The sequence below is a fragment of the Corythoichthys intestinalis genome, chromosome 19, assembly GCF_030265065.1.
Source record: "Corythoichthys intestinalis isolate RoL2023-P3 chromosome 19, ASM3026506v1, whole genome shotgun sequence".
Classification (NCBI taxonomy): Eukaryota; Metazoa; Chordata; class Actinopteri; order Syngnathiformes; family Syngnathidae; genus Corythoichthys; species Corythoichthys intestinalis.
This window is the reverse complement of record NC_080413.1, coordinates 1,662,087-1,689,302: the sequence shown is the minus strand read 5'-3', so window position 1 is coordinate 1,689,302 and position 27,216 is coordinate 1,662,087. Positions and strand designations below refer to the sequence as shown.

The following is a 27,216-nucleotide window of genomic DNA, read 5'->3' as shown; positions in this document are numbered from 1 at the left end:
CAATGCAGATTATTGACAAGGTGATGATGCTGGAACTTTGTTTTCTTCAGGCAGTCATCTTTGTAAATCTCACTGGAACAGCACCAAACCAAAGTTCCAGCATCATCACCTTGTCCAATGCACATTCTTGACAAGGGCTGTTCAGCACTCAATCTCACTGGAACAGCACCAAACCAAAGTTCCAACATCGTCATCTTGTCCAATGCAGATTCTTGACATGGTGATGATGCTGGAACTTTGGTTTGAAAGAACCAAAGTTCCAACATCATCACCTTGTCCAATGCACATTCTTGACAAGGGCTGTTCCAGCACTCAATCTCACTGGAACAGCACCAAACCAAAGTTCCAACCTCATCATCTTGTCCAATGCACATTCTTGACAAGGTGATGATGCTGGAACTTTGGTTTGGTGCTGTTCCAGTGAGATACATCTTTGTAAATCTCACTAGAACAGCCAGTCCTGTCCAGAATCTGCATTGGACAAGGTGATGATGCTGGAACTTTGGTTTGGTGCTGTTCCAGTGAGGTTTACAAAGATGACTGCCTGAAGAAAACATCAAAATTCCCTCAGTCCTTGATAATATGGGGCTGCATGTCAGGCAAAGGCACTGTGGTTAAATCTTCAATAAATGCACAGGTTTACGTTGAAATTTTAGACAGCTTTCTTATCCCTTCAATTGAAAATATGTCATTTTCCAAGATGACAATGCATAAAACTGTTAAAGCATTCCTTGGAGAAAGACTCATCCAGTCAATATCATGGCCTGCAAATAGCCCAGATCTCAACCCTATTGAAAACCTGTGTTGGAAATTGAAAAAAAAAAAGGTCCACAGCAAGGCGCCAACCTGCAATGATCTGGCAACTGCAATCAAAGAGAGTTGGCACCAAATTGATGAAGAATACTCAAGTCCATGCCTCAGAGACTGCAAGCTGTCATAAAAGCCAGAGGTGGTGCTACTAAATACTAGAAGATGTGTTTTGATTGTTATTTCTTTGTTTGTTTCTCATGATTCCATATTTTTTTTCCTCAGAATGGAGTGATTCCATATATATTTTCCTTACATATGCTCTATAAAAGTAATATTTACTGATCACCACAATGTTTTTTTATTCATTTCTTTTAGTGTTTCTGAATGCTAAAGAGTTGCACTTTTGAACTAATTCATTGTTTTGTCAAGCTTTTTATCTGAGTTTGTTTTACATGATAATATGTCTGAGTGAGTGCTCGTATCATGAGACTGGTGATTCTATACTTTTTGCTAGGAGTTGTATACCGCGAGGGATGAGCTGAGTCAACACCTTTCCCGTTAAACTTGTCAGGCGATAGCTGACGAAGCATCCCTGTCAGAAAAAAAAAACTTCCATTAAAGCTAACGTCTATTTGATTTTCTCATGCAAATGAATATTTTTCTACTGTTCTGATTTTGTTGCAATACCGCACAACTGAATGATGTCATCAGATTGTAACCTCCATATTTATTGGACAAATAAACCACTGATTTTTCTCCACCTGTGTGCAATGACGCGCTGCCAAAACAGTCACGTGAGCGTCTCGTTAGCATCTGGCCGCTAACAGGCCACCAGGCGTCGGGGTGGACGTCAGCGAGAAAACGTCGCGCGCGCGCGTGTTGCAGCAGGTGACGAGCAAAGCTGAGAGAGATGCGCCGGAAACCCGAGCACTTTCATCACGAAAACTCGACTGTCGGTAAAGACTTCTACGCGGACAAGAGGGAAGTTGGTTTTTATTTCATCGTCGTCAAATGGACCTCATCAGATTGACTTGAGGTATTTTTTATGCTTTTCGTTCTTTCTAATGATGGCGAAAAGGTCCGGCGTCTTTTATTGTGAAGGCGAGCGGGTGTTTGCTCCCGCGTGTGACGAAGGCGCTGCGCCTTGACGCAGCGAGACGGGTGGCGTCTGCTCGCTGCTCTTCTTTTTGCTTTTTCTCCTGCTGCTGCTCGGTGGCGGCAGCAGGTGCCGCCGCCACGTCATCGTCATCATCCTTTCTCCACCGGAAGAGGAGACACGAGACCTGCCGAGGCTTCGGTCCTGTTCAGCATCCCGCGGATCTGAGGTGAGAGCGACCGTGGAGGGGAGGGGCGTGGAGGAGGGGCCCCGTTCGGCCCGACCTGTCAGCTGCCTGTTGGGCTCGGCTTTGGTTTGGGTTCGGACCAGTTTTACGCAAAAAAAGCCCACATCCTCCTCCTGCTCCCTGGGTGTGGCTCCCAGCAATGATGATGCTCTCCTCCCGGCATAGAATGCTTGGCGTCTGACAAAATGAGCGTGACGTCATGGTTCCTGGTGAGTGGCTCGGGCACACGTCACCGCCTGCCCAAGGAGATGATCTTTGTGGGCCGCGAGGACTGCGAGCTGATGCTACAGGTGAGTCGCCGCGCCCTCCATGTTTCGTGATGTCGATGATGATGATGATGAATACAATGGCCGGCACGCAGTCTCGCAGCGTGGACAAGCAGCACGCCGTCATCAACTACAACGCCACCACCGACCAACACCTGGTCAAAGACTTGGGCAGTTTAAATGGGGTGAGTCGGACCGGACGAGAGGTAACCCTTCACCCTCGTCCGTGACATCTTGTATTTCGTGGCAGACGTTCGTCAACGACCTGAGGATTCCCGACCAGACGTACATGACGCTCAAAGTCTCCGACATCCTCCGCTTCGGATATGATATCCTTTGCCAATGGCGTGTTTTGCCAGATTCAAAGCAACACTAGGTAACTTTTCCGTTGTGGTCAATTTTAGTGACGCCGGTGGACAAAAGTGGTAGTGTTTTGCTTTTAAAGTGCATGTGACACGAAAAAGCATGTTTATTTCATAATACACGCGCTATTTTATGCTCCTGAATGATATGGACCGCTTGGATATGTGTGGAAGCGATCGCTATATTTATTTAGTTTTTTTTAAGCCCGCGCCATGAAAATGAGTGACTTCCGGCTTCGGTCTTGCATTGAGGGGAGGGCGCTGTGACGTGTACGGTTGAAGGCGTCCTCTTCACTTTCCAGCCGTACTGTTGTGTATGAGGACTAAGGATTCAGCTGATTTTGCAGATTAATACGTTTATTTTTCGCATCACGCCAGCCAAACGGCTGCAGAAAAATCTTGCTGTATGAGGGAGAAGCATGTGCGCCTTTTTGGAGTTTCAAAAGGTTCCCATTTACTGTGGATATTGGCCAAAACAAGCCTGACTACTGTGGGACCATTGGACTTACGAGGAAGTGAGTAAACATCTTGTTTTGTATTATGTCAAATACCAATACAGCGATTACAAAGTAAACACTACAAACTTTCTTAAATAAAGGACCAGTTACATTTGATCATTGATAGGCATGTAAAAAGCTCACCTCATGCACATTAGCTGCATGTTAGCTGCACAACAACTCCAGCAGCCCTCCTCTGGGGAACTAATTGTAAATTGCTCTCCGCCAGGCGGTGTACCGGTCCGCGAAGACAATCGACAACCCAGTCGTCATGTCAAATAATCCGGGCTAGTTATGTGTGATTTTCCGCTTCGAAGACTTTGAAACATCACTCGGTTCGGGTTAGCGTGTCGGCTAGCTGTCACGCCGCTTGGTTTGTTTACATTCTCCGAAGCTGGGGAAGGGAAATGACATATGTCCGATTTAGGTGTCATGAAATATCGCTCGGGAAGTGCGACAGTAAAGGTGAAGTCGACAGTTTTGACCATTATGGAGTCATTTTGCCATGTCGTCCTGAATAAGTGCATTTTCATGATTTCATATTCCATTTAGCACAAGACTGTTATTTGTCATGACCATGCCATTTATTTAGCAGTTGGGGAAAATGCTTGGATAAAAAACAATATCCTGTAAAAATATTGAAGTAAAGAGACAAACAATGACATTTTGCAGCTCCCTTTGTCGCGTTTTGCTCGTTCTGAATAATTCCCCCTCAATGGGCTGAATAGTAAATCCGATGAGCCCAGTCTCCCGCTGACGTCATCCACCTGTTGGGGATGCTAGAGCCCTATAGTGGGAGGCGTGGCTAACCGGCAGATTAAAAGAACAATTTCTCGTCATCTGCGCTTTGCTACATTGTTGTATATAGTCGAATTGTCTCAAAATATGATTCTAATTCACATAATAATGCTATTTAACACTTTTTTTCTCATGTCGTATGCTCTTTAAGACTGCGTTTTTCCATGACGTATTGAGTATGGCATTACATATGACTGTTGGCAACTGTGTTGCTGAGTGTGGCTAGGCACTGATGTGTCCGGTGGAGGGGCGGGGCATCATTCCACTGAGTGAGAGCCAGGCCAATTATTATTCTCTACATCTTGGTAGCCTCCCTTTTTTTTCTCCTCAAACCAAACTTTTTGTCCCTCTTGTTGCTCTGCCATCTTTGCAGAATTCGCACGAAAGCATTCACATCGACGTCCATCTTTATAATGAATGGGGAAAGGGGGAAGTGACGTACACCCAGGGGTCGCGTTAACCGGATATTTTCCGTCGTTGACCGGTATTTTAAAATGGTAACGGAAAAAACTGAAGTCCGTCCGTCATTTTGACAGGTTGCAATTCACACCCCAGACCACAGGGTGGCGAGTTAGCATATTAATTAGCTATTGTCTCTCTTAATGCATGACGTCGTTGGCTCTTCTGTCAGAATATTGTAGCGTCACCGGGGTCTGGCGGCGGCACCGTGATTGACACATCAACGCGAGGTTCTTATTGGTGCACCCGGTGTGCCAGCGCGTCATCCAATTGATGGACAAGATTGCCACCTGTGTATAGACCCCAATCACATGACGTCACAACTCCGCCCCCCTGACCGGAGCCGCCATATTGTGTGTCAGCTCGTCATGTTTACACATTACCGTTACGTACATGCCTCCTATAGACCCTACCCACCGACGTCACAAAATCACGTGCTCGCTGTATGGTTCCGCCCACTTGTCCGTCATTTTGTGTCTGTATTATCAATGGTCTCAATTGATCGAGCAATTTATAATGCATTTCATGGAAGACCCGGTGCTTTCGGATGCCGTAAACTCACTTGATGCGTTGCATAAAAGGCGTTATGTGGAAAAGCTTCAGTTTATCCATTCGCCAGATCCATATTTGATGCCTAAATCGATGTTTTTCGACCCGCTGTCTCCGCCGTATTTGCCTGACATCTGCTAGCTACCCTGAACTGTACAACTATCTTGTCCACACAAAATCAGCCTATTCTCACAAAAGTTTGAAAAACTTTAAGAGCTTGGAGGCTTATAAATACTTCGTTGCCGGTTGGGTGAAACAGGTCCTCGTCCACGAAAATTCGGCAGGAATCTATCTTGTGCTTGGAAAGGTGAGTTACGAAATTTTCAATTCAAAATCTTTTGTTATTGCTAACATCCACTGTCAAGTCTAATGTATTTCATGTCGTTTGTCAATGGAGTTAGGGGTTTTAATGTTTATATGGTTTAGCGATAGCACTCTCACTACATACATACGTGTATGTTGTCGGCGATTAGCCTAGCAATGATCTTATTTGTGGTTGTCAGCCCAAAACCCTCTAAATATATATTAAATGCATCTTACCAGATATAAAATGACTACTACATAATCTGTGGTAATCGTTTGGAGCCCAGTTTTCTCGTCGAATTGCAGCAGCCCATCTCGCTCTCTTCTCTCCGGGTCTCTCGGAATCCGGTAGAACTTCAAGTCTCTCCGTCTATCTTCTCTGTTATTGCAACCGACCGCCACACACGCCTTCACCATTTTGATTATTAATGTTAACGAGCAGAAAAACACGTCGTAAATAGGAGGAATGTACGTAGCCGTAATAGGTAAACATGATGTGTTGACGGACAATTGGGCGGCACCAGTCAGGAGGAAGGAGTTGTGACGTCACGTGGGTAGGGTCTATAACGGCGTGTTTTTCTGCTCGTTAATATTAATAATCAAAATGGTGAAGGCGTGTGTGGCGGTTGGTTGCAGTAACAGAGAAGATAGACGGAGAGACTTGAAGTTCTACCGTATTCTGAGAGACCCGAAGAGGAGAGCGAGATGGACTGCTGTAATTCGACAAGAAATTTGGGCACCAAACGATCACCACAGACTATGTAGTAGTCTTTTTATATCTGGTAAGATGCATTTAATATATATTTAGAAGATTTTGGGCTGACAACCACAATTAAGATCATTGCTAGGCTAATCGCCGACAACATACACGTATGTATGTAGTGAGAGTGCTATCGTTAAACCATATAAACATTAAAATTAAGATCATTGTGTGACGTTGGTGATTGGGGTCTATATTGTTGCCTCTTTTTCTTTGGGGGCGGAGTTGTTGGCGGTAAGCAGAGTAAAAAGGGAGAAAAATACCACGACTTACGTGTCTAATTTTTCGCCGCCAAGCAAGCGTTACAATATTAATTAAAAATGAATGAATACTAAATACTATTGAATATGTCATCATTATCATTTTAAAAATTTAAGTGACGGGTAAAAATAGACTATGACCGGATTTTTATGACCCTGTCAGTCAAAATGACAGACAACGAAAATGTCTAGCGCAACCCTTGAAAAACAAAAAAGCACCTTTAAATGTTCTACAGAGAACTCTGCTCTTTGGTTTCCCTTAACTCACTCGCACATTCGCACGTCTACGTTCTGGAGAAGAGTCAACATAAAGTCCCCGAAGAGGCACTCAAGGTCAGCGCGGCAACAGAGATGCAAACGTCGTTCGTATATACTGAGCGTGAGCACCCCCTGTCGTTGCAGCACGAGAAGTACACCAGTCAGTTGCAGATCAGCTTGAAGCCATCTCAGACGAAGAAGGATGAGCTCGAGAAGAACACCGTTAACAAGATTACGATACAAGGTATGTAACCAGAGAGCGGGCGCAACGTGGGGAATTTTGGTCGTCACGGGTCATGAGGCCCTTTCGCCCGGTCCAAGATGTTCCGGTTCCACGGCCCACTCCGCTGTACGGCCAGCCGTCTTGGTGGGGAGAGGAGGATTGCGGCAGTCGGACGGCCGGCCGAGATGAGCCTCAGAAAGAAGAGCCTCGTACGGGTAAGGTCTCCTAACGACAAGAGCCCACTCGCTGTTGAACAAACAGGACTGAACCGCGACCCAAAGAGACGGTGGCCCCAAAAAAATCCAAGGCCAACTTGTTTTTTTCCTCAGAAGCGCAGAAAGAATCGGATACCGATTTCCCCGAATGTCTCTCCGGTCCCCGAAACAAGAGCGTATTCCCGGCGTACAGACGCGAGGCCGACTACTTTGAGATTCCCACCAAGGACTCGCGACTCCCTGAGGCCGTGGAGGCGGAGCTACAAGAGATCCCCACTAAGGACACGCCCCCCACCCCCGGCGAGACCCCGCCCGCCATCCAGAGCCACGCCTCCTTCACCATTGAGTTTGACGAATGCGCACCGGGCAAGATCAAAATCAAAGACCACGTGACCAAATTCTCCTCCCGCCACGGGAAGACGGCACCCCCTGTCAAGGCCGCGCCCGCGATGTCTTCACAGAGCAAAGTGGCCGATTGGTTGGTTCGCGGTGACCTGGGCGTGATGAGGATGCGCCCCGTCTGCGACGACGTTTACAGCACAAAGAGCGACCTCGCCATTAACGTCAAGTCGTCGAAAGGTGACCGAGGGTTAGCGCTATTCTCCTCCCGAGTCGGCGGTTAACCGCGCTTTCTGTTTGCAGGTCATCACCACGACGACGGAACCCAAAGCGACTCCGAGGATCCCACGCTGAAAAGCGGGAGGAGTAAATCCCGCCGTCCCGAGGCGACCTCGCCGGCGGCCCCGGAACCCGAACCGTGCCGGAGCCCCCCTCGGGCACCGTCCCCCGTCGCGGACCCGTCGCCCGAGCGGGTTCCTTCCGAGCGCCTGAGCCAGCGAGCCTTCGTCATCGAGTTTTTTGACGACAACCCTCGCAAGAAGCGCTCGCAGTCGTTCACTCACAACCCAGCCCACGCCGATTCGTATTCCGCCCTCAAGACCAAGCCGCGCAGAGGCGGCGAGCGACCGGCGTCCGTTCACGGCCACGTAGCTCCCACCCAGCAGGTGACGGTGCCGCTCAAAGGTCCCGGCGGCGGCGGGGCCCCTCAGAGATCCGCTTCCCTGAAGCGGGAACACGCGGACGCGGAGACCTCTCGCTCCACTTCGGCCATCTCGGTCCGTCCTTACGGCAGCGTCGGGAAGGAATCCAAACTGGCTCGGGAGTTTGCCGTGGAATTCTTAAAAGATTCTAGTCCGGACTCGTTGCCTACCAGGGAGCGGATGTCGTCTCCGCCGGCGTCGGCACCGCCGGTGATGGTGCGGCCTCCTCCTTCGCCGCCGCAACCTTCCACCCCGCCCGTGACCGCACCCCCCGCCTTACCGCCCCTGAGCTTTCCCGGAGGAGAACCCGAAGGTCGTCAGAAGCCGTCGAGGAACGAGGAGGACGACAGCGTGAGCGAGGCCGGCACTTACACCATTGACACCGAGGCTCACGACCGGGAAGTGGAAGACGCTCGCAACATGATCGACCAGGTGAGCGCCTTCTGCGACTAATTCCCCGACATTAATCACGACCTGTCGGCGTCTCGGGCAGGTCTTCGGAGTCCTGGACTCTCCGGAGTACGGCGGGCAGAGTCCGGGGACCCCCAGACCCGTGATCGACGAAGGCCGGGACGAACGTGCCGATGTCGCTAGCTGTTGCGCGATGTTGCACGACTTTAGTCTAGCCAGTGGTGGCGTACCCGCGACCAGCTCCATACAGGTAAATGGTGGTAGCCTATGCGCTAATCGGTAGCGCGCGTGGCATGTAGATAACCTTGTTCTCCTCACTTCAGCCTCCAGGTCCGGAAGGACCAAAGTGGGTTTCCCGTTGGGCCAGTCTAGCAGATAGTTGTGGTGCCACTCCGACACAAGAAGGTTAGTGCGTCAGCATCAAGGAAAGGCAGAAATGAAACATTATTAGCAATTGCAATTTAGCACGACGGTCAACACGTTCATGCTTCCATCTTTGTAGACTCGCAGGTGCCGGTACGGCCGAGCGAAGGTCACGGCCACGACCTCTCGGAGTCAGAGTCCGGCCACGGCTCCAGAACCAGAAGGCTCCTGCCTCAGGTGCCCCCCGAAAAGCCGGACGGTGCCCTCCTCGTATGCCGGGAAGACCGTTCGGACGGTGCCCCGCCACGCCGACGGGAGTCCGCGCGGTGCTTGACAGTTCAGGATGAACTGGAGCCAGACAGTCTGAGTGACGCCAGCCGCTCAGAAGACGGGCCCGTTTTAAAGAACCGTCGGGCCGCTTTGAAAACTTTGGCTCCTTCCGAGGGTCCGGAGAAATTGTCCTCCTCTTGCAAATCCGCCATTTTCTACATCGGTTCTGAAGAAAATCCAACCAAAGCAGACTCAAGCCGGCCTGAATTTCGGGCCAAAACTCCGCCGACCGCCGTCCTGATCCGCCAGCTCGGCGCCCGCGAGCCGCGAAAGGGTGGCATTAAAGCCAACAGCTCGGCGCCGGACCTCCGAACCTCGCGGGACAAAGACGCCTCGTCCCTCATACGGCGAGAAAGTTTCACCAAAGCGGGGCCGAGTGACAACGTCCGAGTCGAGAAGCTTCCTCAAATTTCCGCAGAACGGGCGCCGGGGTACCCGGCTCCCGGCGCCGAGAAAGGCGGCCACGTTGACGACTCGCTATCCGGAGAGTCGGACGTGGACACGGCCAGCACAGTCAGTCAGGTGAGCGGCAAAAATGCCTCCGTGGCTAAGAAAGGGCCCGACGGCGCACTCCGGAAGGACGAGAGCCCCTCGGCTCGGCAGAAGGGACGGCAGCCCTCGGCCCGCGAGCGACTTTCGGAGAAACGGCGAAAGCGGACTCCCGCCGACGAGCGCGTTCAGACGCGTCGCGGTGTTGGCCGCGCCTCTATGGACGCGTCCTCCGAAAGCCGGTCGGGTAAAAAGCCCGGCTCCCGGCTTCAAAAAGAGGAGCGCGTCAAGACGGCCGAGGCGCAGGTTCTGACTCGCTCCAACAGCTTGTCCGCGCCGCGCCCCACCCGAGCGTCCATGCTGCGACGAGCGCGTCTGGGAGAAGCCTCGGATAACGAAGGCGCAGAGACCGACCGGGCCTCCCAAAGTTCGGACCACGCCGCAGCCTCCAAAGAGACCAAGAAACTGTCCAGGCTGGACATCTTGGCGCTGCCGAGGAGGAGGACTGGTTCTTTGGCAGCCTCCGGCGACGACGCCACATCTTCCGCCAGCCGCGGCGCCTTCCCCGATCGCAAAAAGTCTTCAGCCGACGAGGCCCGAGCGGCCGCCAGCAGAGCTGCGGGGAAGAACGCGCTCAGCCGAGCCAAGTACCCAAACAGCGGTGAGTGAATGTCACGCCGTCGAGCCTGCCTGAACCGAAACAAGTGCAGCGATTTCAGTTAGCGACATGTGTTTATCTACTGAGTATAGGCCTCGCTGTAATCTTAGTAAATTGTAAAAGATGCGTTTGCACAATCGGAAGATGTTTGTCTCCGCGGTCGTCTGTCCCTTTCGAAGGAATCTGACCCTTTAGCCAGTTTGCCGTAATCACGCCAGCTGAACCGCTGGACTCGCGCAGCCGAAGCCCCAACGACCCGGCCAAAAGGCCAAACTCCGCGCATTCACCTTAGTCTTAACCCCTTGTACTGACTCCATCTTGAAAGCTGCAAAAAATGCATCGAAGTGTGACAGGTACACGCAGGTCCGCGTGTGTGAGGCGGTGCGTGGAAAACCTTCCCTCCCATGCCTTCAAGTAGAGACGCTAACGACTCGAGCTTTGTTGGCGCAGTGGTTAGCGTCCCTGCTAACTGTTGATGTGGAGCGCATCGTGCACCGTGGCGTTGGTTCGCATCCCAGCCTGGTCAAAGAGGTGGGAGCGGATTGCGTCGGGGTGCGGTGCGTTTGAAGCTGGTTACATTGGTGCCAGGACCCGTATCGGCGAAGGTTTTCGGGGGTGAGTGTGACGGGTACACGCTGGTGAGTGGAAAACCTTCCCTCCGATGCCTTCGAGTAGGGAAGGCAATAAAGCTGACAGCGCAGCCGTTAGCTCGAGCTTTATTGGCGCAGTGGTTAGCGTCCCTGCACTGTTGATGTGGATCACGGCGTAGGTTCGCATCCCAGCCTGGTCGGATCGCGTCGGGGTGCAGCGCATTTCAAGCCGGTTACAGAAGCACAAGTTGACTAGCCTGGTACACCAGATTCACTTATTGAGTCTGGCCACCATTCAGTGGATAAAATTTCCAGGGCGGAGCAAGCCACAGTAAACAGACAGCAGAGTGGACCAATCAGCAACGGGCGAACGTGACGATAGTAAAGCGACGAGGGACTTGAGCGGAAGTAAACATACGAGTAGAGTTTATTCAACATGGCTAGCGCGAGAGACTGTTGTCAGTGGCTTGTGTCGATGTGTTTTTGGTCATTTAAAACTGATTTTACCGTGGATCGATTGGTTGTAGAGACGACTTTCTACGCGTAAGAGTGACGTTGCTTGTTAAGAACACGTCACGCAAATAAACGAATCTGAATGGACGGTTGATTTTGTGCTTGCTCGAGAGGCGGTAAATGGGCTGGGTCCCAGACTATTCTCACAGTGTTTGAAAAATTCAGGGAGAACAGTCTGGCCATGCCAGGCAACAAGTTGACAATTTATTCAGGTCGACAATGATCATACAGCACAGAGGGACCCAGGCGAGGATTCAAGGTCACCATATCACAAGTCAACAAAAGGTTCCCGAGAAAAAATGACAAAGATTAGTTAAACATTCAGTCTTTCTGAAGGCTGTCGCGGGGCGGGCCATGGGAGGAAGAAGGGTGTGTTTGGGCGTTGTTTAGGATTATTGTCAGTTTGTGGATTGGACAGGGAGTTACTGTTGTCAGGGCAATCATGGTTGTGGATTTTGCCACCTCCGCGTCAAAGGGGCTCTTGGAGTCTTATCATTTGTGTTATCAGTTAGATTTCGGGCGTTCTCCAGTGTTCCTTGTGTTGGGACAGGGTGTCCAGCCATTTGTTCTGGACTGTCCGGGAGAACTGATTGCGAGAGTTGGTGGTGCAGACGTGGGCTTCTCAGCGTCAATCTTGCTCAGTCAGTTCCATGACGCACACTTTGGGCTTCTCTGATAAGAAGGTGGCATGTATCTCTTATGCCCTATATTCTGCTTGTTTTCCTTAAACTATGGTATAAGTGCTATTAATTCTATATTGGGTGTGTTATAGTAATACAAACAGTGAAACAGTAAATACTGTACGAGAAACGATACTATTCCCTGATTGATTGTCTTAAGTGTGTTAGAATAATGCAAACAGTTAGACGGTGCCTACGACTAAGGTACTATCTCCTGCCCTTTAATCAATGAATCTAATATTTCCAGGCATCCATCCCAAGCGCAAGAACTCCAATTTTTCCTCTTCATCTGACGAAGACTACAAAAGTGACGTCGCCAAAGCCAAACGCTCGGCTGGGACCCTTCGGAGCGATGGGACGCCCGCCGGCCGCTCCAAATCCGTCTCCGCGGAGACTGAGGAAGACGACGACCGCAGCGACCCTTACCAGAACTGGTCCACGCACAGTGCCGAGATCGCAAAGTATGGTGATCCTTCCTTTTGAGGTTCATCCTCGGGTTGACCGTAGTGTCCTTTCGTCTAAAGCAGGGGTGTCAAACATACATCCCACGTTGTTGCTCATTCATACTGTATGTACAGAATCATGTGCTTTTATTTTGACATTGGCACTTGACTTGTGTAACCTAAACCCCTAACCCTAGGGAGTGGGTGATCAATAGGCGGATCGGTGCAGCGTCTGCTGTGATATGGACTCTGTACCGGTCTGTTGTGGTTAAGAAGTAGCTGATCAGCGGTTCACAGCCGAGTGTGAAGTGGTTCACCTCTAAGTCCGAGACCATGGTCCTCAGTCGGAAAAGGGTGGCGTGCCCTCTCCGGGTAGGGGATGAGATTCTTCCCCAAGTAGAGGAGTTCAAGTTTCTTGGGGGCTAGTTCACGAGTGAGGGCAGGAAGGAACTGGAGATCAACAGGCGGATCGGTGCAGCGTGTGCAGTGATACGGACTCTGTACCGGTCCGTTGCGGTTAGGAAGGAGCTGAGCCAAAAGGCAAAGCTTTCAATTAACCAGTTGATCTAGGTTCCTACCCTCACCCATAGTCACGAGCTGTGGGTCGTGACCGGAAGAACAAGAGCTTGGATATGGGGAGCTGTTGGTCGAAATGATCCACTGGGTCTCCGGGTTCTCCCTTAGAGATAGGGTAAGAAGCTCAGTCATCCAGGAGGGACTCTCCATTGAGCAGCTACTCCTCCGCGTTGAGAGGAGCCAGCTGAGGTGTCTCGGGGATTTGGTTCGGACACCTCCCTGTAGAGGTGTTCCGGGCACATCCCACTGGCGGGAGGCCCCGGGGATGACCCAGGACACGCTTGAGAGACTATGTCTTTTGGCTGGCCTGGGAGCACCTTGAGTTCCAACCAGAGAAGCTGCTGCCCCCTTTACCTAACTCTGGATTAAGAGTTAGATAATGGCTGGAAGGATGGACTTGTGTCATCGAATGCGTGCACTTTTATGTCTGCGGTCACACTGGTTCATTTGCCCACTCTTGGACTACAGCAGGGGTCTCCAGACCGGTCCTCGAGGACCGCTGTGGGTCCTGGTTTTTGTTCATACCGATCAAGCACAGATCTTTTAACCAATGAGGTTTCTACTAAAACAAGCAGCACCTGACTCCAATCAACTGATTACACTTATAAAACACCAGATTGGTGAAAAGATGTGGTCTTGTTTTGTTGGTGTGAAATCCTGCACCCACTGCGGCCCTATGTGGAATAGTTTGGAGACCACTGTTCTATAGGGATTGGACGTCTAAGGGCGTCAATGGCAACCAGTGAGTTAACTTGTTAAGTCCAGCTCATGTGAGATCTAAATACCACGAATGTGTCCCGCCCAGAAAAATGGGTTTGACACCCCTGGCCTAAATAATCAGGAAGTAAGGGTTACAACAACAAAAAAAAGCCATACCGCCGTAATGAATTTGGATTGTTCTGTTTCGGGCAGGCTGAGTCACGACTTGGCCAAAGACTTGGCCATCTTAGCCAGAGAAATCCATGACGTGGCCGGAGACGGGGACTGCCCGGCCGCCGACGCCGCACCCGGTTCCGCGCCGGACACGTCGGCCTCAGCCATGTCTGCCAGCGAAGAGGTAGGCCTTCAACCGCAACGCGCGTGAACGAAAGGTCATTCGCCGCTAGCCTCCCTCTTCAAATGGATTGGAAGTCTACCGGGTAGTCATAAAGGGCGCTTTCACATTGGCACTGTTTGGTCCGTTTGAAATGGACCATAGTTCTTTTTCTCAGATAGTTTGCTTTGTTTTGTAAATAAACTTGCATTGGAACTGTAGTTCAGACCAAACAAATGAACTGTGGTCCAATCGTGGGTCTCGGTCCGTTTTGAGCGCATCCTGCTTCGCTTGTGAATGCAAGCGGACCAGGGTGCACTTATGCTATATTATGTGCAGCTGCTCTGACACGCTACACTCCTTCTAAATTTGTCCAAATCAATAAGTGGGCCTTTCGTCCACGTGATGCTACTCTGAAAGTTTGATTGGCGCAGTGTGAATACTGAACCTTTTCAACAAGTCATTTGTAAGTGTTGTCGCGTGGTTGCTCTCCAACCGGACCCTGGTCCTCTTGGTCAAATGTGAAAGTGCCCAAAGTCCTAACTTGGCGCTAAATTGCAGGACACCCAGCTGTTGAGTCCGCTGCGTCACCTGTCGCACGCCATCCGGGACAATACGGAGCAGCTGGCCGCCAAACTCAAGTGAGTCAAGCCTAGCCAAGTCTTCTTTTTTCTGTGTGTGTAAAATGCTCCAAATGTGTTTCGGACCAGGATGCTGTTCCACAACAAAGCGGAAGCGTGGGAGGAGATCGACAAGAAGATCAAGACGGACACCCAGCCGACGGGGACGTCTAATAAGGTCGGCGTGCTGTGCTTGCGTAACGACAACTCGCGAGACGATGGCGTCTCTGGTCTATCGCTAACCTTATTCGTCAAGCGAACTTCAAGCGGACTGCTGTCGACAAACGTCTGCTAGCTCGGGTTGCCAACAGTCCCGGATTGTGCCGGACTTCCTAAATTCCGGGTTGTCCCGCCCAATCCGGAACTGCCGGCAACGCTACTGCTAGCGGAACCCAGCTAGTAGGCCAATGATTTTGATGCATGAGGATTTCGCGGAAGCGAGCTTGTCAGCCCGTCTTGATTTACAAGCACAAGAAACTAAAGAAGAAAAGTCAGCGACGCTTCAGTTTCGCGAGCCGGCGACAAATACAATTGAAAAGAAATTGTAGTCGCTCACGGCGCCGTCTCGTTGCAGGAGATCACGTCCATTGTGGCGGAACTTCGCCGAGTCCAAAAGCAGCTGGAAGGTAAAGTCACAAACTATGAGTTCAAAAATGTTTAGAAGTTAAAAAGCGAGGTCCGCCTTTGTCCGTTCCTTGACTGGTCGCCGTGTTTGTGCGCAGTCATCAACCGGGTAGTGGATCCCGCCGGGAACCCGCAAGCCCCAGCCCCTGGTCTTCGGACCTCCTCCAAGGAGAAGAAACAAAATGGCGTCTCTCCCAAAACTCGCCGTCACGTGCCCTGACGCCGGAGCTCTTCCTAATAGAAAAGTAGCCAGAGGACGTCGCCGTTGAGCTCCGGCGCACCCCTCCGCCGACGTTCATCGAATGTGTTTATTGTGCCGAACCGATCGATCGACGCTTCCACGTTTGGTGTTTGTGTTGTCGTCCTGGGCTGCCCTCCCGGCGTCCTGTCATCGCAGTTAGCGTGTCGCCAGAAAACGAAATGAATGTTCATCGATGTCATTCAAGCGAAATAAAAAGTCTTCTTGAAAAAACAGAAATGCCATCTTTTAACTCTTTCGGCTCTTGACGGTCATTGACTTCATAATGTATTGATGGCTCAGATCGGCCATGCACTGCGCCTCGCATTCATGTAGGGGGCCGCCCACGTCAAGAGGAGCTACGAACAAACACGCACGTAGTTGTCTCAGGAGTGATTTGTTCGAGGATTCAAGGTAATTATTATATTTTTCGTACCATGCATGCATTTTTTAAATGTGAAAAAAATCAATGGGAGAAATTAGCCGCTACTGCATTGGCATCATAGTTGGCAATATTTACATTATTCAATATATTTTTTTGCTCTTAACCAAGAATTCAAACTGTTTTAGGTCCATATCTATAAAGAATTCGGGGATTTAAGAATTTATTCGCAAGAATTTTCAACGGAAATGCTCTTTTTACATCAGGCGGCTGCTAGCTACATTCACTAACAGACTAGCATTGTACTTCGACATATTTACATAAAATAAACGCTAACTGTACGTTTTTTTGTTTTGGTTTGGTTTTTTTTTTTTTGCTTATAACCAAGAATCGAGACTGTTTTACGTTCATATTATTAGGAATTCAGGGATTTGAGCATTTATTCACAAGAATTTTCAACGGAAATGCTCTGTTTACATCAGACGGCCGCTAGCTACATTCACTAACAGATTAGCATAATACTTCGACATATTTACGTAAACTAAATAATAACTGCACGTTTTTTGCTTATAACCAAGAATTGAGACTTTTTCGTCCATATCTATAAAGAATTCGGGGATTTAAGCATTTATTCACAAGAATTTTCACTGGAAAAGCTCTGTTGACGTCAGGTGGCCGCAAGCTACATTCACTGACATACTAGCATTGTACTTCGACATATTTACATAAACGCTAACTGCACGTTTTTTTTTGTTTTTTTTTGTGCTTTTAACCAAGAATCGAGACTGTTTTACGTCCATATCTGTAAAGAATTCGGGGATTTAAGCACTTATTCACAAGAATTTTCAACGAAAAAGCTCTTTGTCTGTGATTCCACTTGGTTAGCTTTGACGGCCTCGCCAACCATGCAGGCTCCCTATTTATCGATCCCGCGCCCCGTGCCCCGTCAGTACATTATGAAGTCTATGTGACGGCATCCCATCGCGTGGCTCTTGAAAACTCTCTAAATGAGTTTATTACCAGTCGATGTCCAATCCATTTAAAGTGGGAGGGCTGGTGGCAAATGAACAAACAGTGCCTCCCGCTTCGAATGGATGTTTGAGGACTGTCAGCAGCCTGAAAAGTTTTTAGGGAGGGGCTAGTCCAGAAGTAGAAAATACAAAAGGTGTGTGCGAGATCTTTTGTGGTGTCCGGTTGTTTTGGTTTTGAGGCTCATGTTTCAGTTACGTGATTCCTCCTGATGGCAGGCAGGTCCCACCTACCTCTTTTATTCCAAAAGAGACATACGAAGGAAGAAGTAGATCAAGCGGCAGCGGCATCTTGACGTAAGTTTCTCTTTTTTCCACCGTGTTGCCATGTTTTCAAATTGAACAGCTTTTCTCTGACAAATCGTGGATGAAAACCCTGTTTTTCAACAGCGAAAAAGACTGAATTGACACTAGAGGTCAGTTTCCACCATTCAAAAGCCCCTTTCACACCCGAAGGCCGTTTAAATCCCGGGATTTAAACACATAGCCCTTATGTGAGAAAGCAATTTCCCGAGTCGACTGGCACGGCGATGACACGGACATTTACCAAGTCGCATCTTCGTATAAAATGTAAAATGAAAAGTAAACCCGTAAGCAGAGGCGTCGCGTCCCTTTAGGCAAACCAGGCAATTGCCTAGGGCCCTCAGCCAGCAGGGGCCCCCAGAGGGCCAACAGATTTAGCACACGCAGCTTTATTGCACTGTCGCAGCGACAAGTATAGGAAGTTTTTCAATACTATGGAATCATTTGGCAGATGATCTAACTATTCTGTTATCAATCCCAATCAGCACTAACCATGTCACATAGATTATACATGTTTAAGAAAGTCCAATCAGCTATTAGTACCAAATGATTGTTTAAAGAGTGACTCACCAAGTACTCTCTGGACAGTCCTTGCCGAGTTGTTTTATGTTAATTTTCACAGGCTCACTCATTATTCATCGGACTACTTAAAGAAATGGAGATTTTTCAAAAAAAAAAAAAAAAAAGTCTATTAATGGCTCTATCGTATTCCTCGTCGAATACTCTATTAGAAAAACATATGCGTCTGAAATAACCCTAAACGATTTTATTAGCAATTTTAATACTCCTTTTAGCTAGGTTCCTTGGGTATGCGTACGTTCCCATCAACAGCAACCTGTCCTGTTATTGTCCTACGTCACAAGCGCTGCGTATTCTGGGAGCGAGAATAGGCGTAAGGTGCGCATTTTGAGCAGAGAGTATTCTGAGTGAGTCCATGAATGAATGTAAGTACTTATGAGTCAATGTAAAGTGCTTAGTTTTCGCCACTTTTATGGTCAAGATGACCGACTGCATGTGCACCCAGCGCGCACTCGCTCCCCCTCACCTTTGTGTTCATTATACTGTGCAAGTATGTATGTGTGTCACGTGAATAAATAAAACATAAATAACAGAAGAGTAGCAATTTTAGATTTTGAGGTCTGGAGCCCCCCTCCCACAAAAAAGTACAACCAGTGGACCCAGCAATTTTAGACAAAAAAACAATCGTTAATATTCAAACCCTGACAGTCTTGTTAATAATGTTGTCTGCATAATCAATCGTATTGTACGGAGCCCCCCGGGTGCCAGGATAGAAAAAAGAAAAAAATCATAGCTAATCTGTACCCACAGATTACTAAACTGTACCCACATTTTACTAAACTGTACCCGCAGATTACTAAACGGTACCCGCAGATTGCTAAACTGTACCCACAGTTTACTAAACTGGACCCACAGTTTACTAATCTGTACCCACAGATTAGCAATGACCCGGAAACAGCAGTCACCAATGTTTGGTGGGGACTCCAAACGCCGAGGGACCGACCGAGCAAGCATCTGCACCATTTGCCCTCGGCGAACAAAGGGGTTTTAAAAGGTAACTATTGCACGTTTTCTTTGGTAGGCGTCTTTCAGGTGTCATCAATCAATATGGCATGTTGTGTTTGCACATTTTCTGTGCTGCTGTCGTGTCCGTGTGTGCTTAATTCAAGTAGTGTTCATTTGTCAGTTAGCTATTTTTAGTAGCCGCATTAGCGGCTACATGCCATATTGATTGATGACACCTGAAAATGTAGACGACTACCAAAGAAAATGTGCAATAGTTACCTTTTAAAACCCCTTTGTCCGCCGAGGGCAAAAGGTGCAGGTGCTTGCTCGGTCGGTCCCTCGGCGTTTGGAGTCCCCGCCAAACATTGGTGACTACAGTTTCCGGGTCATTGCTAAACTGTGGGTACAGATTAGTAAACTGTGGGTACAGATTAGCTATGATTTTTTATTTTTTTTCTACCCTGGCACCCGGGGGGCTCCGTAGTATTGAGATGTTCAAGATGGGAGAGAAAGCAGAAGAAGGGAGCAGGACCTGGGTCAAGTTGACAGGAAGATTCGGGAAAAAACTCAGGCAGCAAGACCCAAAAACAGGTCAGAAGCAGATCATCCACTCGCAGAAGAGAGTTGGTCGGGAAAGGACGGGAAGTCTTTGCTCTTTTCAGAGGAGGCGGATTCAGACCGTAGCGACTCGCCGGAGGAAGCCGGCAGGAGGTTGTCGGTCCGGGAGGAGGAACTTTTGAGTCGGGTCCAGCCCGACCAGGAAGGCGAGGACCTGCTTTGCCGAGATCTGGAGCTCCTCAAGCTGCAGATCCTGACGACGGTCCGTCGGAGCTTCGCCGGCGATCCGGACGCCGACCTGGCGAGCGCCGTGGCCGTCTTGCGGCAGCAGGAGACCCTGGACCGGCACCGGGAGGGCGGCGGCTGCCGGTGGAGGCCCCTCAAATGTCTGGGCGCTCACAACGCGCTGCTCGCCGACGTGGCCGAGTTCAGGCTAGCGGAGGCTGCACGAGACGCCGACCGAGACGGAGCCGGAGGCCTCTCCACACCCCTCAAGAGACAGGTCGGTCCGCACCCCGAAAACCATCAGTCTGGCCTCCCGAAGGTCAGAGGTCACAATGTTCTTGGGCAGGTATGCGGGGCGGGCAAGCGCGTGAAGGAGGACCTGCTGAGGTGTGCGCGTACGCTGCAGCCCTGTTACGACCCCGACTTGGACGTGCTCAACATCTACGCCGGTTTGTGTCATCAATCGTTCGCGGCCCGATTGAGCGACGCCGTCCAAGCCGGCCCGGACGTCGACGAATGCGCCTACCTGCTCTTTTGGGTCAACACGTTCTACCCGCGGTGAGGTCACGCGATAGCCGACGAAGCCGACAGATCACGTGACACGTGCGTCGGTCGCAGGGAAATCCTGAAACATGAGGAGCTGCGTGGCAAGTTGAAGAGCGACTGTCTGGGCGCTCTGCTCCCAAGGGAGCAGGTGCGGCAGCTAGAGGAACGGGTCGCCAAAAACAAGGAGGTCGGGAACAAAAACACTGGCACGGTCGGACTACGACTTAGCCTTTTTGTCTTTACCAGGAGCGCCTCTGTTCGTGGCTGCATAAAGTCCTGCAGCGGGAAGAGGAAAACTGGAGCGGCGGTAAAATGCCGGAAGTCATCGACGACTTCTTCTTCTGTCCGCTAGCTGTCGACGTCATTCAGGTGGCTAAGGAATCCAGCACTTGCGGCTTTCTGTGCCGTTGAGACCAGTGCTGAAACGCAACAAATCCAGCCACTAGATTTGTTGAGTTTCGATACCGATCTCAACGTTACAGAATCTGTCAGTTTCCAAACGGACGTCTTTGATGTCTCGCCAGGTGATCGACGGATCCCTCGCCGACTCCGACTACTTCAGCGGTGGCGACAGAACTGATTCTCGCTGGATTGCAGCTCACCTGGAGAACTTCCTCCTCAGGTACAGTGGGGCAAATAAGTATTTAGTCAACCACCAATTGTGCAAGTTCTCCTACTTGAAAAGATTACAGAGGCCTGTAAAAAAGTGGCATGGAAAATGAATGAATGAATGAATGTAATCGTCAACATTGGTAAACCTCAACAATGAGAGACAGAATGTGGAAAAAAAAAAACAGAAAATCACATTGTTTGATTTTTAAAGAATTTATTTCCTAATTAAGAGTGGAAAATAAGTATTTGGTCGACAACAAACAAGCAAGATTTCTGGCTGTCAAAGAGGTCTAACTTCTTCTAACGAGGTCTAACGAGGCTCCACTCATTACCTGTATTATTGACACCTGTTTTAACTCAATATCGGTATAAAAGACACCTGTCCACAATCTCAGTCAGTCACACTCCAAACTCCACTATGGCCAAGACCAAAGAGCTGTCGAAGGACACCAGAGACAAAATTGTAGACCAGCACCAGGCTGGGAAGACTGAATCTGCAATAGGTAAAACGCTTGGTGTAAAGAAATCAACTGTGGGAGCAATTATTAGAAAATGGAAGACATGCAAGACCACTGATAATCTCACTCGATCTGGGGCTCCATGCAAGATCTCACCCCGTGGCGTCAAAATGATAACAAGAACGGTGAGCAAAAATCCCAGAACCACACAGGGGGACCTAGTGAATGACCTACAGAGAGCTGGGACCACAGTAACAAAGGCTACTATCAGTAACACAATGCGCCGCCAGGGACTCAAATCCTGCACTGACAGACGTGTCCCCCTGCTGAATAAAGTACACGTCCGGCCCCGTCTGCGGTTCGGTAGAGAGCATTTGGATGATCCAGAAGAGGACTGGGAGAATGTGTTATGGTCAGATGAAACCAAAATAGAACTTTTTGGTAGAAACACAGGTTCTCATGTTTGGAGGAGAAAGAATACTGAATTGCATCTGAAGAACACCATACCCACTGTGAAGCATAGGGGTGGAAACATCATGCTTTGGGGCTGTTTTTCTGCAAAGGGACCAGGACGACTGATCTGTGTAAAGGAAAGAATGAATGGGGCCATGGATCGAGAGATTTTGAGTGAAATTCTCTTTCCATCAGCAAGGGCACTGAAGATGAGACATGGCTGGGTCTTTCAGCATGACAATGATCCCAAACACACAGCCGGGGCAACAAAGGAGTGGCTTCGTAAGAAGCATTTCAAGGTCCTGGAGTGGCCTAGCCAGTCTCCAGATCTCAACCCCATAGAAAATCTGTGGAGGGAGTTGAAAGTCCTTGTTGCCCCAAAACATCACTGCTCTAGAGGAGATCTGCATGGAGGAATGGGCCAAAATACCAGCAACAGAGTGTGAAAAGCTTGTGAAGAGTTCCAGAAAACGTTTGGCCTCCGTTATTGCCAACAAAGGGTACATAACAAAGTATTGAGATGAACTTTTGGTATTGACCAAATACTTATTTTCCACTATAATTTGCAAATAAATTCCTTAAAAATCAAACAAAGTGATTTTCAGTTTTTTTTTTCCACATTCTGTCTCTCATGGTTGATGTTTACCCATGTTGTCAATTACAGGCCTCTGTAATGTTTTCAAGTGGGAGAACTTGCACAATTAGTGGTTGACTAAATAGTTATTTGCCCCACTGTATATGGCATGCTGTGTTGCCAACAGTCCCGAGTTTGCGCGGGATAACCCTGAATTTTGGAAGTTTTGACTGGTACCGCCGTCCCGCGCAATCCAGGACTGTTGGCAGCCCTACAGGCAACACTCGTGACGACTGATGCGATGTCGCTTGAGTGCATATAACCGCAGTGCACGATGCAATCAGTCCCCCTTGTCCAGGTCAGGACTCAAAATTGCGTCGCTCAACGGAAGAGCGCGCTAACCGCTAGACTAAAAGCTTAAGCTAGCAGCTCTAGCGCACGCTCATAAAGGCATCGGGACAAGGGTTTCCTATGCAACGGACCTGCGTGCACCCATTACATTTGGACGCACGCAACCCAACACGTAATAACTAGGGCTGTCAAAATTAACGCGTTAATGCGCGGTAATTAATTTTTTTAATGAATCACGTTAAAATATTTGACGCAATTAACGCACGTGTCCCGCTCAGACAGTATTCTGCCTTTTGGTAAGTTTTAAAGGAAGGCTTTTTTTGCTGAACTCTTGTGGTCGCTTTGCGACATGGTTTATTGTTTTCTGGCCAGTTCAATATGGCTGCACGACGTCTCTGTTGTGCTTATATGATCCTTGGACAAGATTTGTCCGTAAGTACGGTTGTTGTAAAGAATGTACATATTATTTTAATAAGCGAAATGTTATATTTTTTGTATGAGACGCTTTTTGTTTATGTTTAGTGAACCTGTATAGCGTGCTAAGCTAACGTTGTTGCTAATGCAATGCTTGTGTACTTTTTTTTTTGTAGTTTTACAACGGTCTAAAGAGGACAATGGTTTTGAGGCCATTTTATTAATAAATCAGATGAAAAAGGAAGAAGTCTGACTATTAAGGCGTCGTTCACTAACTGTCTAGCTTTGGAAAAAGTAGACGCTTCGGAGTGAGGACAGCATAAACAGATTTAAATGACAGTAGAGTGAAATGCCCACTACAGTCCTTATGTACCGTATGTTGAATGTATATATCCATCTTGTGTCTTATCTTTCCATTCCAACAATTTATTTTACAGAATACATATATAATTCACAGAAAAATATGGCATATTTTATAGATGGTTTGAATTGCGATTAATTAAGATTAATTAATTTTTAAGCTGTAATTAACTCGATTAAAAATTTTAATCGTTTGACAGCCCTAGTAATAACATATCTGGCCTGCATTTCAGTTACAAGAAGAGCCTGGAAAAGTTGTCGCAGGGAAATGACGAGCACGCGACCACATGGATGAAAGCTCACTTGGCTTGCCAGGAACAACTCAGGTGACCAATCGACCTGCGATCGTTCTCTCTTTTTACACGGAAGTGGAGACACAACCGGACTGAAGGATGACTTGTAACGTCTGCAGAGATTATGTTGGAAGGCGAGCAGAAGATCAACCGGGAAGTCAAGAGAGTGGTCGCTGTGAAGCCATTTTGGATGAGCTACGGGACTTTGTTTCGGTCGCGTTCACCCGTCCCATCCACGAACACCTCAAGGTAGGAACGCCGGCACGTCCACTCGAACGCCGGCACAAAAGCTAACACCCTAGCATAGGTGTATTACAGGCAACTGTGGACGCCAGGGTGGTGCGACGGCTCGCTTCCCGTCATGGACTCTCTGCTGGAGGTTTTGTTTCACGTCTTGGACCAGCAGCTGACTCACCTCAAAGCTTCCTGCAAACAGGTCTGTCTCACCTGTCTGTCTAGCACCAAAACGGTTGTCCTTCTCACTTGCGCACGCGGTTATCTTTCTGCGCAGAGCTTAACGCGGACGTTCCGGCGGGAGTTGGAGGTGGAGTACGCCAGGAGGATGACAAAAAGCCGGCTGAAGGGCGAGCAGGATTGGGCGGCCGCCGCCCGTCGGATGTTGGACGACGCTCGCAAGATGGACGACTTCTTCCGCGTGGCGGTGAGGCGCCGTCCTAACTCCACGCGTTCACCCAGAACTTTAAGAATCTAATCAAAGTGTGACGCGGTGCGAGGGCAGGGCTGCGATGAAAGTCGATGCTTCGGTCAGATGCCGGTCAACGTCGAAGCGCCTCATCTGGGAAGCATTCGAAAGGACATGCTGGCCTTCGCCAGAAAATTCCTGGACTTCAGATGTAAACTCAGGTGTGGATTTGTTTTTTGTCACCGCAACAATGCAGTGACAAAAACAACCTTTATTTAATATAGGGGTAGCCAACTCTGGTCCTCAAGGGCCCCTATCCAGCTTGTTTTCCATGTCTCCCTCCTTTAAAACACCTGAATCAAATGATTAGCTCACCAGTAAGCTCTGCAGGAGCCTGATAACGATCCTGATTATTTGAGTCAGGTGTGTTGGAGGAGGGAGACATGGAAAACAAGCTGGATAGGGGCCCTCAAGGACCGACGTTGGCTACCCCTGATCTAATAGAACCAATGCAATGACCACACAAACATTACCAACACACGCACATTCCCATTAGTGACCCGGCATCGTCAACTATTGTGGGCGGAGCGGAGGAGGTGCTTACCCCCACTGATCGGAAGCTGACGCTCTTCTTCGGGCCGAAAGCTAGGCAGTGGCTGAGGAGCAGACTCTCTGGAAATTATTGATCGTTATCCTTTTGTTTTTTTCTTTTAAAACCTGTCCTGTTCAGCTGCTTTGACACACCCACACTATCTATGAATGTAGTGGTGCTATTGTTAGCTAATTGTATTTCCCGTGGACACCATGTGGGGGTCAAACAGAGGTGATTAAGCAACACAAATGAGCAATGTGAGGTGTATGTGAATCACTTGTACGTGGGGATATGTTGATATCCTATCCTATGCTGCCTAATCGCAAATCCTGGGATCGACATTCTCTCTACTTGAGTGTGTCTAATTGCACCCAGTGAAACCTATTAAACATGTGATAGTCCTGCAGACAAGTGGAAATGCTGCACCAGGGCCACGTCCCCTACCCAGCTAATGGGGGGGTGAGCCAGCACAGCCTGTCCCATATCCCACAGATCCAGCAAAGCGGCCGCTGCCATGCCCCGGGGACCCAGGGTGGTCCTCTGGACCAGGGGTCTCCAACCTATTCCACAAAGGCCCGCTGTGGGTGCAGGATTTCATTCCAACCAAACAAGATGACGACACCTTTTCACCAATCTGGTGTTTTACAAGTGCAATCAGTTGATTGTAGTCAGGTGTGGCTTGTTTTAGCGCACAGGTGTCAAACCGATTCCAGAAAGGGCCAAGTGGGTGCAGGTTTACTTTCCAACCAATGAAGAGGACACCTTTTCACCAATCAGATCTTTTACATGTGTAATCAGTTAAACTTTGTCAGGTGCTGCTTGTTTCAGTAGGAAGTTCATTGGTTAAACTCTCTGCACGGTATCGGTTGGAACAAAATCCAGCACCCACTTGGCCCTTTCTGGAATCGGTTTGACACCTGTGTTTTAGCGGAAGCCTCATCAGTTCAACTGTCTGTGCTGGATCGGCGGGAACAAAAACCAGGACCCAGAGCAGGCCCTGAGGACTCGGTTGGACACCCCTGCTCTGGACCATCCACGCCCCCATTAACCGGACTTCAGGGAAGGGATGAGGGGACACGCCAACACCCGCCCACTCGGCCCACCACCCGCCAACGCAACCCCCGAATGACACTGGACACCGTGGGGCCCACAAGGACACCCCGCCAACCCACGGCACTCAGTCAGCAACCCGCACCAGGGCCCAAGGAGGATACCCAAGTAGAAAAGAGTGGGGAAGGACACCCAACCCCCCCGACCCCCTCGCAACTACCAGCCCAGGCAAATATGAGGCCACGCCCTGGGAGCCACACCATATAGAAAAGTGTGGGACCGACCTACCACTCTATCACTGTTGCTGCCAGGCTGCTATTGATTCAGTTTTCCAAAAAAGACAATCGTATCCGATGGCGGCTTGCGAGGTGAGACAAAACGGGTGCGTTTGGCCGTACGTGATAACAAATCGCTAACAATATTCCTAAAATATGTCACAAAAAAAAAAAGATAATGCACATAGGTTGTGACGTAAGCGTATTCCCAAATATTTTGTGCTTAAAAATCATTGGCCTAGCTCGCTCTTGCTAGCTAGTGTTGATGGGGGCGTGGTTGAGTTGTATTTATCGAGGGTTGATTGAATATTTGCTTGATTGATTGAATATTTGCTTGTGCTCATATATACCTTACGTAATACATATTGCCATGTTTTTTCTTATTTAATATAACCAGTTAATGATTATTGCTTGCTATACTAGGTATAATGTTTAAGTGTTACAAAGTGTTAAAAAGGGTCGGGATGACAATTGCCTTGCTTCATGGCCGCATCATTGCGTAACTAGACCTTCCGGGACGTCTTCAGCACCTGACGTCTAGACTTTCGTCTAGACTTTGGAGAACAATTTTCCATTCGAGGATATCTTCCATGGCCGCAGCGTTGCATAACTGAAGTGTCTGGGTCATTTTGACCTCTTTACCTGTGCCCTTGCTTACACACGTGTATTTAGTTAGTTCCACCTACATGCTCACACATAGCCAACCAGAATCACATGGGTGTCTCCAGCTTGCTTCCCCTTCCCTTCAGGGCGGCACCCTTTCTGTGTTAGGACAAACCCCCAAATAAAAAGAGCAAGGAAGGTTTTTCCTTAGATCAATTTTGTTGACTAGACAGCGTTATCTAGCATTCCTCTGTCTTAGTCCCTCTTTGCTCTCCTTGGCCAAGAAAACAATGTCTTCTCTCCTTATTTTGGGGTAATTTT

The 27,216-nt window shown here is 49.0% G+C and overlaps 2 protein-coding genes across 2 annotated transcripts; both read left to right on the top strand.

The window, feature by feature from the left end:
• Positions 1 to 960: 960 nt before the first annotated feature.
• cep170bb (centrosomal protein 170Bb) lies at positions 961 to 15,865 on the top strand. Its single transcript, XM_057823685.1, has 18 exons — positions 961 to 2,075; positions 2,259 to 2,383; positions 2,455 to 2,544; positions 2,610 to 2,690; positions 6,624 to 6,680; positions 6,750 to 6,849; positions 6,927 to 7,043; positions 7,158 to 7,622; positions 7,686 to 8,515; positions 8,577 to 8,744; positions 8,818 to 8,899; positions 8,997 to 10,337; positions 12,365 to 12,578; positions 14,049 to 14,193; positions 14,731 to 14,810; positions 14,880 to 14,967; positions 15,364 to 15,415; positions 15,512 to 15,865. Exons 2-18 carry the CDS (start codon positions 2,279 to 2,281, stop codon positions 15,631 to 15,633), a joined length of 4,137 nt encoding a protein of 1,378 aa, XP_057679668.1. The 5' UTR covers positions 961 to 2,075; positions 2,259 to 2,278; the 3' UTR covers positions 15,634 to 15,865.
• A 1,461-nt stretch (positions 15,866 to 17,326) lies between these two features.
• On the top strand, positions 17,327 to 25,740 carry LOC130907752 (tumor necrosis factor alpha-induced protein 2-like). Its single transcript, XM_057823172.1, has 13 exons — positions 17,327 to 17,358; positions 19,373 to 19,479; positions 19,551 to 19,948; positions 20,018 to 20,229; positions 20,290 to 20,404; positions 20,464 to 20,586; positions 20,742 to 20,839; positions 23,673 to 23,765; positions 23,852 to 23,981; positions 24,040 to 24,168; positions 24,244 to 24,393; positions 24,472 to 24,596; positions 24,932 to 25,740. The coding sequence occupies exons 2-13, from the start codon at positions 19,380 to 19,382 to the stop codon at positions 25,059 to 25,061; spliced, it is 1,803 nt and encodes a 600-aa protein (XP_057679155.1). The 5' UTR covers positions 17,327 to 17,358; positions 19,373 to 19,379; the 3' UTR covers positions 25,062 to 25,740.
• The last annotated feature ends 1,476 nt before the right edge of the window (positions 25,741 to 27,216 follow it).

Excerpts from the sequence above, each read along its gene's own strand:
- LOC130907752 (XM_057823172.1), top strand. The coding sequence starts at position 19,380 with ATGTTCAAGATGGGAGAGAAAGCAGAAGAAGGGAGCAGGACCTGGGTC. Across the intron at positions 20,405-20,463 it reads GGGTCGCCAAAAACAAGGAG|GAGCGCCTCTGTTCGTGGCT; the intron begins GTCGGGAACAAA and ends TGTCTTTACCAG. Across the intron at positions 23,766-23,851 it reads GCTTGCCAGGAACAACTCAG|AGATTATGTTGGAAGGCGAG; the intron begins GTGACCAATCGA and ends TAACGTCTGCAG.
- cep170bb (XM_057823685.1), top strand. The coding sequence starts at position 2,279 with ATGAGCGTGACGTCATGGTTCCTGGTGAGTGGCTCGGGCACACGTCAC. Across the intron at positions 7,623-7,685 it reads TAACGTCAAGTCGTCGAAAG|GTCATCACCACGACGACGGA; the intron begins GTGACCGAGGGT and ends TTCTGTTTGCAG. Across the intron at positions 8,516-8,576 it reads CTCGCAACATGATCGACCAG|GTCTTCGGAGTCCTGGACTC; the intron begins GTGAGCGCCTTC and ends CGTCTCGGGCAG.